Source organism: Sturnira hondurensis, unplaced genomic scaffold, assembly GCF_014824575.4.
Source record: "Sturnira hondurensis isolate 20B ecotype Veracruz unplaced genomic scaffold, ASM1482457v3 Scaffold0001872, whole genome shotgun sequence".
NCBI lineage: Eukaryota > Metazoa > Chordata > Mammalia > Chiroptera > Phyllostomidae > Sturnira > Sturnira hondurensis.
Genome location: NW_028074503.1, coordinates 24291021 through 24303827, shown reverse-complemented (window position 1 = coordinate 24303827; position 12807 = coordinate 24291021). Strand labels below are relative to the sequence as shown.

The following is a 12807-nucleotide window of genomic DNA, read 5'->3' as shown; positions in this document are numbered from 1 at the left end:
CATATGCAATTGTGGGAGCTGGTTAAACAGTCTCTGTAAGGCTGTCGTCTTCGCATCTAATGTTGGAGCTTGAAGTCTGTAGGGCAGGCGGTTGGGATGGGAACATGGATATAAAGTGTGGGAGACGGAGGACACACTGGCACCCACAAGTAGAAGCTGGACACCCCTCAGATGGCCTGGAGCCCATGTCACTGTCTCACCACCTCCAACTTCGATGATGTGGGTGTCCACAAGCAGAAGAAGCTGGTGCCTTTCACCAGAGTTAAATATGCATCTGGCCTAAGAATTTGAGAAGCTGAAGGAAGATCCTGGGGAAGGTGGGGCAACTGCAGACCGGGCTGCTGACCCACACCCATAAGGTGAGCCAGCAGATAAATGACGACGTGTGAACTGCAACAGTGCCTGGTGTCCCTACTCCACACTTCAGAGTGTAAAAACAACATTCTACTGCTTCACTTCTGCCCTCCAGTTAGCACGTAAAATGTTTCTTGTGGCTCATCCTAACTGGAAGCATACAGGGAAGGGAGTTGTGGGAAAAAAGAACTAGTCAAGGTGACACATCACAAAGCCACCCTGCATGAATCAGCTCCCAAAGGGTCTCACTGCTCACCTGAGGATAACTTGATAAAGCTACAATGGAAAGTGGAAGACCATGGATTTCATGGTGACCCCAGCAAGTGCAGAAATTCTGTCGAGCCCACCCATGAAAAATGCAGGTCTCAGCTTTTTGTCATGCAAGTATTGAAAACGGGCTTATCGTAGGCTCTAAACACAATACTGGGGTTGAGGAATGAGAAAGATACAGTCCATGCAATTTTGTTGAATACATCAATATGTATTAGAAATGGTGAATGGATTTCCAACTTTAATGGAATTTAATGGTGAAAATATAGAATTCAGGAAATGATCAGGACAGCCCTTGTGTGGACCTTGTTGGGGCATAATAGGAATCGGAAATAATATAGTTTCTGTCTCTAAACTGTTTAATTTTAAAATTATTTTTAAATGATTTTTATTGTCCCATTTACTGATTCATACATTCAGTGTTTCTTTTGGGAATGTCTTGATGGCGTTAACGGTGTTGACTGCCTCTGAAAAAGTGGAGTAGTGGGTGGCAAGATAAAGGCCAGGTTCTGTCCAAGGACTTTGGGCAAATCATTTCTTTTAGGCCTCCATGGGGTTTTGGCTGAAGGCCAAGGCTTACCTTACCAAGTGAGAAGCCTGGCCCCTCCACGCTGAAGAAACCCACCAGGTGCATGGGAACCACAGTCGTCTCAGCTGGGCTTAGGAAACACTGCCCTCCATCCCTGGCCTGGGCTGTCCAGGGCCGTGGCCTCAGCCGAACCTAAGGAAAATTGACTCCTTTGCTTTAAATGGTGAAACCAGGCAAAACTGAACTGGAGTTAAAGTGTGGGGTTTGCCCAGGGTGAGGGTGCAGCATGACAAGCTCTGGACCAATGCTGGGGATGTAAGGGCACCCAGGTGTCTTCCAGGGTCAGCTTCCACTGTCACAGAAACTCATTTTGACAGGGTTGCACAACCTCAGGGGTGACCTGTAGATGTCCCTGAATCTCAGTGCCTTTTCCCCAAACACTAGTGCCTCACTGAGGGTGTTTTCATTACCTCCCTTCCTGGAGTGTGTTGGGTGGTTCCACCCAGACCAGCTGGTGGGCCAGGCACCTGTAGGACTTCAAGATCAAGGAACTGGCTGGCCCTCAGGACTCTGTCCAGGGAACCAAGACGACCATCTAATTTCTTTGTTTCAGGTTACATAAACTTAGAAGTAAATGAAAATGATCATTTTACTGAACTGCAATTGAAAGAAGAAGCATTATAGGAGAAAAAATTATTTAAAAGATTATTAAAAGAAACATTATTTTGTGGTTGAAAAGCTGAACCAGCATTTCAGGAAATAAAATCTAAATCTAGAAGTGTACCATATTAAAAATCTGAAGTGGGTGGATTACAAATGGTTAAGGAACACTGATACACAGTAAATTTCAACCTTCAGGTGGTGTGCACAATACTTGTACTTAAGTCACTATTACACAACAGCGACTGACTAGGTACTGGTTTTTTTTCTGTGCTCTCTACTTGCCCCCACTTAGAGTGGCAAAGTGTGATTCTTTATTGGCTTCAAGGTGTTAACTGCTGCTTTGCTGTTGACTGGAATTATAGCAGTGGTCTCCACCTGTGCTGAGGGCCCCTCTAGGTTCCATGTCTGGGACCCGGATTCTCAAGGCCTGTTTATCTGCACTTCTAATCCATGTGTCCTGACCTAGGTCCACTGTGGTCCTTGACTGGGCTGCTGGTTTCTGCTGTGCCCAGCCATCCCATTTGTCTGCTCTCCCCACCCTAGAGTGTCCCAAGTCTAAGCGCTGGCTTCTGCCCAGTATAATATGATTTTGTTAAGAGATTTATCATTACTGGTGGGGGAGGCTGACAAGGCAGTTAGGCTCTTAGCTTTGTCTTAGCTGTAAAATGATAACCTGCTGTTCCATTAACCTATATTTGTGAGGCTCAAACATTTTATGTGAAAATGCCTTGCAAATTACTGTAAAGAACTAAAAAACATGGAAGGTGGTTTTGTGATGATTTGCATTACCAAGATTAACCCAGACATGGTCACAAAACTTAACCTTTCCATAAAACGCTTTTTAAACCGACTTCAGGATTCAAATAGCAAAGTCAAATGAAATGTTACTAGATCTTCAACTTCACTTCGGATAAAGGAGGCTTTTTCCTGCTGTTGTGATGAACCCTAGAGGAAGAGGGCGAGGTTGTCAGGAGGCCTGAGCAAGGGCCGAGGGAAAAGCGGTGGGCTCAGCCTCCCTGAGTCCCAGAGGAAGTCGCAAGTGCCGCTTCGTGGTCGCTATGGTGACGGGGCCAACTTCCGCCTCACCCACTACTTCCCGCGAGGCGCACCATGACAACCAGACTCCTGCGTTGCGGAAGCTAGGACTTAGGTTACTACGGTTAGGGAACCGCCCCAGATACCATTGCCACTCCGAGGGCACTCTAAAATGTACAGCCAGCGGTTTGGTATTGTACAGCGGGAGATTAAGGGCCCCACTCCCAAAGCGGTGATTATGGTAAGCACGGGACTTGGGGTGGGGGGCAGGGACGTGCGCAGGACTAAGCTACTTTCTGCATCCTACTGTACTCCGTCCGGGCCCAGTCGAGTGAACCTGGCCTCCAGCTGGGGCTCTCTCAAGGGGAGCGTGTGCCAGATGCAATGGAGATGAATTTTGAAAGGAAAGATGAGGTCGCTTCCATACTCCGTCTTTCCCCATCCCCTCTCAGCCTCTTTCTCCCCCGCGTCAGTTATAATATTTAGATTCTGTGGAGAGTAACTGTGTTTGGGATCTTGAGGGTTTTCAGTCTCCAAGACACCCGAAGGAGGTCATCCCTTGCTATGTGGTGTGTATGTCACCAGAAGGGGCGCTGGGCCAGGAGGCAGGAAATCAGATCTGGGCTGGTGGTGATTCATCTGTACGATCTTGGGTTGGTCTTGCAGCCCTAGGAAAATTGTCTGTGGGAGGGGTGTTGGCCTTTGAGGGGTTCTGAGTGGTTATGGTGCCCTTCCTGTGTGAAGTCAACTGTAACAGAAGTGTCCCCACAGGCCTGAATGGCAAGAGGACTGTTCGTTGTCTGGAAGGCTGGTGTGGTCACAGGCAGCCAGCGGAATGCCGCCCGCTACAGAATTTGATGGATCCTGCACAGAACCCCAAGCACTTGGTCCATGCACCTGTATTTCAACAGGCTAGAAAACGTCCACGTGTAATTAGGCAATTGTAAGGGTATTATTCCTGCTGTGTGCAGCACCAGTGGGAGATACAGGTTTTAAGTACAATGATTTTGGGACATTTACCCTTCAATAGAAGTATGTTCCCTGCCTTTGAGCTGCTTGTTATCCAACTGCAGAAACAACTTGCTCATGAATAAAACCACTAAAAGTTAACAGTAGGTAATGATTGACATGCTATAGTCTGTGATGGCACTTTATGGAAGAAAGACCAGGATAATGAAGGTTACAGTTTTATGTTCTGTGGTGCACATAGCAATTCTCAGAGGTTTTACTTATTTATTTTTAGAGAGAGAAGAAGGGATGGAGACAAAGGGAGAGAAACATCAATCAGTGGCCTCTCACACACACCCTACTAGGGACTGAACCCACAACCCATGCATGTGCCTTGACTGGGAATCCAACCAGTGACCTTCACTTTGCAGAATGACACCCAACCAACTGAACCACATTGGTCAGGGCAATTCTCAGTCAATTTAAAGACCTGCTCCCTCTCCTCTAGGTCCAAGAACTGTAGGATTAGGTCGGGAAATCAGTGAACTGGAGTTTTCTACAGACTGTAGGATTCAAGGTAATGATTACAGACAGATCTCATGAGGGACAGAAATTTATCTACTTTTGATTCAGTATCCGAATACAGAGCTCAGGGCTGGTGCTATCCATTGTTTGTGTTGGAAACTAGTAAGGATTTCTATTCCACCAAATTATGACCAAACCAGAGAAGCAGGCCTATTTAATGCTTTAAGCTTAGAGAAAAATAAAAAGGAGAAGGTCAGCGTCAGTGCGTCTCATGTCAGAGTGTGGTCTGTGAAGATGTTAGAGGTGGAGAAGTGGTGATGGAAAAAGAATAAAAGCCACCAGAGCTGAGACTCGGATGCCGAACAACTCCTCCAGGAAAAAGCAATAAAAGATGTGATGTCTGGAGTCATAGAGAGGTGAGATAAGCCAGTTTGGTGAGTGCCTCCTAGGTACCCAGTTATTCACGTCTCCAAATAGTTTTTTAGGAGAACATTTATTTTGGTGATGGGTAGAGAGGTAGAGCCCAGAATCAAACCTGGAATATAAAACATTGTTCTTCAAGACATTAAATTGTAAATTGTAATACTAGAAACTATAATGTGAGCTGTTAGAGTAACAAAAACTTTCAGTGACCTTGGAAATACAAGGTAGTTATAGAATTTTTTGCTCTGTTGCCTGTAGCATGTCCACACATGGCTTTTGAGCACTTGAAATATGCCTAGAGTCACATATTGAAGTGATCATATTTTGGATATACTGGTTAAATAAAATATATTATTAAAATTAATTTCTCATTTCTTTTCACTTTTTTATTTTAACTTTGTTGTTTAATTATGGTTTACATTCAGTGTTATTTTGTATTAGTTTCAGGTGTCTTTTTACTTTTTAAAATGCAGCTACTAGAAAATGTGAAATTACAGATGTCTCACATTATATTTCCATTAAACAGTGCTGGTTTTGACTTAAGACAAGACTGTGCATGGATTGGCATCTTCTTGTTAGAGAACTACAGATTGCACCTCATTCACCCAGAGACTGGGTCCTTCCTGACCACAGACCCCTGCATGCCCCAAGCTTAAAGGGCTTCCTGATCCCCGGCTACTGCTCGGGCTGTTTCTTACCACCACCTTGTAACCCCATTCCCCTCTTTAGTCAAAATGTACCTCAGAGCCTGTTTTTTTAAAAAAACATTTTATGTATTCACTTCTCGAGAGAAGGGGAAGGAAGGAATAAAGAAAGGGAGAGAAACATCAATGTGTGAGAGAAACGTTGAACAGATGCCTCTTGCGCACCCCCAACTGGGGTCCTGGCCTGCAACCTGACTGGGAATTGAATTGGTGACATTTCAGTTCACAGGCTGGCACTCAACCCACTGAGCCACACCAGCCAGGGCAGAGCCGGGTTCTTGACTTGGTGACTCAAAACCACTGATTTCTAACGACGTTGGTGCTCGGTTCCTGTTCTTAGTCTTCAAGGCTACCGGGAGCCTGAGTTCCTCTGTGTATCCCACCCAAGGTGCAGTGTCGGCCCTGCTCTGATTTTGGTGTCACTGAATCTGCAGTTGTATAATGTACTGCCCTGACTGGTGTGGCTCAGTGTTTGGGCATCATCCCACAAACCAAAAGGTTGCTGGGTCGATATGTGGTCAGAGCACATGCCTGGGTTGCAGGCTCTGCCCCTCGTTGGGGTGCATATGAGAGGCAGCTGAATGATGTTTCTCTCTGGTCAAAATTTCTCACCCTCCCTCCCTTCCCCTCTCTGAAAATAAATAAAATCTTTAAAAAGTGTTATGAATGTTAGATAACAGTAATTTTTTAACTGTCTTCAGACTCTAAATAACCCGGAAATGGATTAGCTCCTTCCCATGCCATAACCCCAGATGTCATCTTCTGTCTTCAACACACCTCTGCCTTGCCTTATCTTTTCAACTAAATCTAGGTATCACCATGTGTACCCTGACCCTGAATCTGTTCATCAAGCTGTCTCCGGATGTTGATTTTCTTTTCCCAGGAGACTCCTTTACCAATACCCACCCCCATATTTTGGTAATTCTGACAGTGATGTTCTTCTAAGTGTGAGTGATCAGATTGACTCCCTGCCATGAGTGAAGAGTTCTATGACTGTGAATCAGCACCTCAGAGCCTCACCACTCACTTAAGGTTGACTTGATCACACTGGCTGAAAAGACAAAGCTCAAGACCATGGATTTAATGGTGGCTTAGGAGGAGCAGAGATTGTATCAAGTCCACCCAGAAACATTGTCTTTCCTTCCTGTCATTCAGACTGAGAACCTGGCAGTGGTAGGTATTATATTCAACGCTAGGAATACAGCAGTGAAAAAGATAGAGTCCGTGTGATTTTATTAAATGTATCCCTATATATTCAAAATGGTGTATGCATTTCCAACTTTTGACTGGATATTTGTAGAAAATGAATGTATTTATAGAAATCCAAGCTATCCAAAATGTCAGGGGCATGGCCCTTGTATTAAACTTCTGGGCACCACAGAAATAGAAATGAACTTCTACGGTTCTACTACTAGTTTTGCTTTTCTTTTTTACTTTTCCTTCTTCCTTTCTCCTTCCCTTGCTTCCTCCTCACAACTCATTTAATACACATCCTATATACAGTTAACCCTTGAACAACACAGGTTTGAATTGCACGGGTCCTCTCATACATAGATTTTTTTCAATAAATACTTGCACTATTTTTGATTCAGTTGGGAGTTGAGGGATATAGAGAGCCAACTGTATGCAGTAAGCTACATTATTTTATATAGGGAACTAGCATCCACAGATTCTGGTATTAGGAGGGTGGGCCCTGGAACCAATTCCCTGTGGATACTGAAAAATTTAAATTTGGGGGAGTCAGGTTAATATGTGGATTTTTGACTATGTGTGGGGGTGTGCCTCTAACCCTATATTGTTCAAAGGCCAACTGTACTTAGTTAGTAGCCTCTTTTAATTGAAAGTGTTTTGATGGTGGTAACTATGTTGTCTGCCCCTGAAAATCAGTGGGATACTGAATGGCAAGATCAAGGTGAGGAATTGGAAAACCTCTAATTCTTGTTCTATTCAGGTCTGTTCCAGTTATTTGAAGCACCTTGGGCAAATCATTTAATGTCTATGGTTTGGCCAAATAATCTCTTATATTTCCATTCAAATATTTTACTTTATAATCCCATGAACTTTTACTCAGACAGATCATGAGAAATATTTCAGACTGATTTCACAAGCTTTTAGATATAGACTCAAAGAATCAAGCAAGTTACACCTTAGCCACTTAAACTTTGCAGTTATAACAGGGTGTATTAATTTATTTTTTATCACATTTTTTCATTGGCATTTAGCCCCTTTATAACCCCATCCCCTGTATTAGTTTTATATACCAAGTTTTATTTAGTATGAATATTGATGGAGGTCATGATTAATTGAAAAGATGCTATTGGCCCTCCCTTGTGGGGCTCAGTGGATTGAGTGACACCCTGCGAACCAAAAAGCTGCCGGTTCAATTCCCAGTCAGGGCACATGCCTGGGTTGCAGGCCAGGTCCCCAGTTGGAGGCGTGCGAGAGGCAACCACCTGATGTATCTCTCACTCACTGATGCTGCTTTCCCTTTCTTCTTCTCTTCCCCTCTCTCTAAAAGTTAACAAATAAAATCTTTAAAAAAGTTCTTGATTTTGGATCTATCAAAAGTGATAGTTGTTATTTGTTTTCAGAGAGCCAAGCCTCCCCAAGGCCAAAGGGTTGAGCAACATCTTGAAAGAATCCGACGCAACTATCAGAAACATCAGGCTGTTTTGGATTCCATTAAGTCAATAGAGCGGGATCGCTTGAGAGTTGACTGGTACCAGCACAGTGACCGCAAATTTGTGAAAAGTCTTGTGAAAGCCAGAGTCAAGGATGCCGCGCAAGGGTTTATCATCAACACTGAAGAAAGACGAAATAAGTAAGGCTTACAAACCTGATGGCCAAGACTATGAAATAGCCCTAAAACCACAACTTGAGATCAACCAATCAAAAAAATTCAAGTGAATTCCACAGTGAGAATCATGGCCAAGATCTTCATATTCCTGCCAAATCAATAAATATATTTTCAGCCCTGGCTGGTGTAGCTCAGTGGATTGAGTGCGGGCCTGCGAACCACACAATTGCGGTTCGATTCCCAGTCAGGGCGCATGCCTGGGTTGCAGGCCAGTTCCCAGCAGGGGACTCACGAGAGGCAACCATACATTGATATTTCTCTCCTTCTCTCCTTCCCTTCCCCTCTAAAGATAAATAAATAAAATCTTTTAAAAAAATAATTATATTTTCACTTGCAATAACCTACATTATCACGATAGCAAAAGAATAACCACTTTATATTTTGTTACTTTAATTCACATCTGCTCATTATTTCTTTTGTTGAAGATAAACATTACATATCTCATCTGTGTGGGGTCAGATAAAACAAAACACAGATCAGTCTCTTCATTGCTCTGAATGGCAGCCGGTTTTCTTTTATGGAAGACTGCATTGGTCTTTTTCTTCCTCCAAAACTTATAAACATGAACTTCTGAAATCAAATTTAACATAATAAAATTATTAAAATGGTACATGTGACATCACAGTTATTTGTTTGTCATTTTGTTTCAGGCTCCGTGAACTTTTAGCATCAGAAGAAGAAAAGTATTTTGCTGAAATGCAATTGAAAGAAGAAACAATTGAGGAGAGAAAAGATAGAATGAGAGAGAAAATCAAATTATTGAAGGAGAAGAAAGAAAAAGAGAGACAGGATTTTGTGGCTGAAAAGCTAGACCAGCAATTCAGGTATTGATGTTGGAAAACACACACAGAATCTGGGCATTGAAAAGGATATGGGAGCCCTGGCTGGTGTGGCTCAGTGGATTGGGCACCAGCATGCAAACCAAAAGGTTGCAAGTTCTATTCCCAGTCAGGGCACATGCCTGGGTTGCGGGCCAGCTTTCCAACTGGGGTCATATGAGAGGCAGCCACACATTGATCTTTTTCTCTCTCTCTTCTTCCCTTCCCCTCTGTCTAAAAATAAAATAAATAAAATCTTAATAGATGTAGAAAAAGCATTTGACAAATCCATGATAAAAAAACTTCCAACATATTAGGTAGAGATGGAATGTAGCTCAACACAGTAAGGCCACATGTGACAGGTCCTCAGTAACCATGACATTCAACAGTGGGAAGCTGAAGGCTTTTCCTCCAAAGTCAGTAAGGAAACAAGGGTGCCCACTCTTCCCACTTTTTTCCAACATTGCACCTGCATGGGTGAGCTTGGAGGACATTACACTAAATGAAACAAACCAGACAGGGAAAGACAAAGAATGTATGGTCTCGCTTCCGTATGGAGTCTAAAAACACAAAACAAAGAGTTCGATGCGTAGAAACAGAGCAGCATGCGCGTTCCCAGGGGATACGAGGGAAGGGAAAGGGGAGAAGTTGGTCACAGAGCACCAACTTTGAGTTAGGAGATTGGTGAGTTCTGGGGATCTACTCTGCTGTGTGGTGACTATAAGCAATAACACTGTATTGTATACTGGGAATTTGTTGAGAGTAAATCTTAAGTGTTCTTAACACAAAATAAAACAAAACCCCTCAGTGCTGCATTATACAATGATACGTATATAATCACCAAGATTTAAAAATACAACTACTGGTTATACCCTGTTAAGGCTATACTTTACTGTAAATTAGCACTCGTAAATATTTTTTATTTTTATTTATTATAATTTTTTAATCTTTGCCTGAAGACATTTTTTCATCCCTTTAGAGAGAGAGGAAGGGAGAGAGACAGACAGACAGAGACATCAATATGATACAGAAACATTGATTGGTTACCCTCTCGTATGTGCCCCAACCAGGGATCATCGAATCTACAACCTGGGTATGCGCCCTGACTGGGCATCAAACCTGTAACCTTTTGGTCTACAGGATGATATTCCAACCAACTGACCCACCCTGGCCAAATCCTTTTTTTTTGAGATTATCATATAATTTTTATCCTTCCTTCTGTTAAGATGGTTATCACGTGCATTGATTTGCATATGTTAAATCATCCTTGCATCCCAGGAATAAATCCCTCTTGACCATGTTATATGATCCTTTTAATGTGCTCTTCAGTGCAGCTTGCTAGTATTGTATTGCATCTGTGTTCATCAGGGATATGGGCCTGCAATTTTATTTTCTTGTACTGTCCATATCTCCAGCTTTGGTGCCAAGGTAGTGCTGGCCTTGTAAATGAGTTTGGAAGTGGTATCTCTTATTCTGTTTTTTGGAAGTGTTTGAGAAGAATTGGTATTATTATTGAGTGGCTTCACAAAAAAAGAATGTCACTTAGGCTGTCAGGGCACCAAGTATGAGTGCAGCAGGTGTATATGGTGTAACTCTAGATCTGGAACAGAGTGGTCCAAGATAAAGGAAAAGGTAAACTCTGAGTTTACAGTAGAAAACAGAAGGAATATAAGAGTTCATCCTTTTTAAATATTTTATTTATTTATTTTTAGACAGAGGGAAAGGGAGGAAGAAAGGGAGAGAAACAGTGTGTGGTTGCCTCTTGTGCGTCCCCACCTAGGGACCTGGCCCAAAACCCCAGGCATGTGCCCTGACTAGGAATCAAACTGGCAGCCCTTTGATTCACAGGCTAGTGCTCAACCCAGTGAGTTGCACCAGCTAGGGCTATAAGAGTTCATTTTTCACAGCACATGAAATTTGAGTAGGTGAGAAATCCGAAGGTCAACAGATGTGAGAAAGAAACAAATCCAAGCGTGTGGAGGGATCAAGACTTACAGTTCAGAGATAAAGCTATTCCCATCTCCTCTCTCTCTGCCATGAAGTTGCTCCTAATTACCTAGACTGCCCTAAATCCTCCTAGTAGAGACCCAAGAGGGGATATTGCAGTGAGTAGTGCATGCAAATTGCAGGTTCAGCTGCTAACAAGGTAAAGTAGACTGCTCAAACTAGAGGGGATGGCAAGTTTCAGGGCTCGGGGAACTAAAGAAGGCCAGGGAAGAAAACCGGAGCAGGGATGCATACGACCGGAAAGGGTTTGCTACTCCACATCTTGCAGATGGGTAATTTGAGTTCCACAGATACGGATTTTACTAGGTTTCCAACCTTGTAGTAACAAAAACAGGATAAGACTTGGATTTTCTGGCCTTTCTGAAGTCTAGCCTCGCCTCCTGTCCTTGGTAGGGCTTGGACACTCCCTATTGGCTGCTGGAGAAGGTGCTGTGAAGGACAAAGGGGACACTAGCAAATGAATTGCAATGGGCTGTTCTTTATTTCCCTAGTGGCTGGTGATGTTGAACAACTGTTTGCCATCTGTATATTGTCCTCTTTGGTGAAGTGTCTCTTTATGTCTTTTGCCCATTCTCTAGTCAGATTAGCTAATTAAGGTCTGAGAGTTCTTACATATTCTGGATATGAGTCCTTTGTGTGGGATATGTGGCTTAGAAATATTTTTTCCTAATCTGTAGCTTGTTTTTTGTTCTCTTAATAGGGTGTTTCACAGAGAAAAACATTGTAAGTTTGATGAAATCCAATTTATCAATATTTCTTTTATGGACTATGCTTTTGGTACACTGTGATTTTCTTTTTAATGTCCTATATTTGTACACGATTAGTGATTGGACCAATCACAGACTAAGGTAGACAGTTTTTGGTTTTGTTTTGTTCTGGGATGTTTTTTGTTAAGCAAACACCCTGAGATGTGTGGTCAGAACTCTTGAGGGTGGTCTTGTCCCTTTTAATGACTGGCAGAGGTGATACAACGAAGAACCTGAGCTCCGGGGCCAGCCTGCCAGGTTTTCTCTCCCATGCTTCCACACACGAAACATCTGGACGTACCTATGATGCTTAACTGCTCTGTGCCTCCTTTTACTTCTCGGCAAACTGGGGGTGATGGTAATGGTGGAAGGGAACTTACACCAATGTTCACTGCAACACTGGTTCTTATGGAGATTATGAGAATCCATATATGTAAAGCGCTTAGAACAATGCCTGGCACATAAAAACTCAGTAACTTGCCAATAATATTACTGCCACAGGTCACGTGGTTTAGGAGGACACAGGCTCCTTGAGTTTCGATTGCTCTAACTCTGAAATGGTGAGAACACTTGCTGCTGCGTCTGAGTTATCACGTACTCACGAGGATGGAGGAAGATTTTACGTGTGAAAGTGTCACGCAAAGCACTCACAGACAAAAAGTTGTCCTCTTTATCAGTAATATTTGAGGTAGGGAGATAGCTATGCTACCTATCAAATGTTATTGATGAACAGAGAGCATCCCTCAGGGGTTCCTAAGGTCAAGTGAATAGGCGAATCAGTAGAATGTAGGGAGAAAATGCTCGATGTTTATTTTTTATCTCCTTTTAATTTTAATGTTTTGCACATATTAACTTATAGTAACAAGTGCATACAGTTTATAAATAATAATCGTATTTGTGGGTACTTAGAAATTTTTTTACTGAAAGG

The 12807-nt window shown here is 42.8% G+C and overlaps 1 protein-coding gene across 1 annotated transcript in view; it reads left to right on the top strand.

Annotated features, from left to right (window-relative positions):
* Positions 1–624: 624 nt before the first annotated feature.
* The window catches only part of CFAP53 (cilia and flagella associated protein 53), a 31766-nt gene continuing 19583 nt past the window's right edge, over positions 625–12807 (top strand). Inside the window, exons 1-3 of the mRNA XM_037034263.1 lie at positions 625–3092; positions 8043–8272; positions 8959–9132. Coding sequence (XP_036890158.1) covers positions 3024–3092; positions 8043–8272; positions 8959–9132 — 473 coding nt within the window. The 5' untranslated portion in view covers positions 625–3023. The remainder of the gene's footprint in view (positions 3093–8042; positions 8273–8958; positions 9133–12807) is intronic.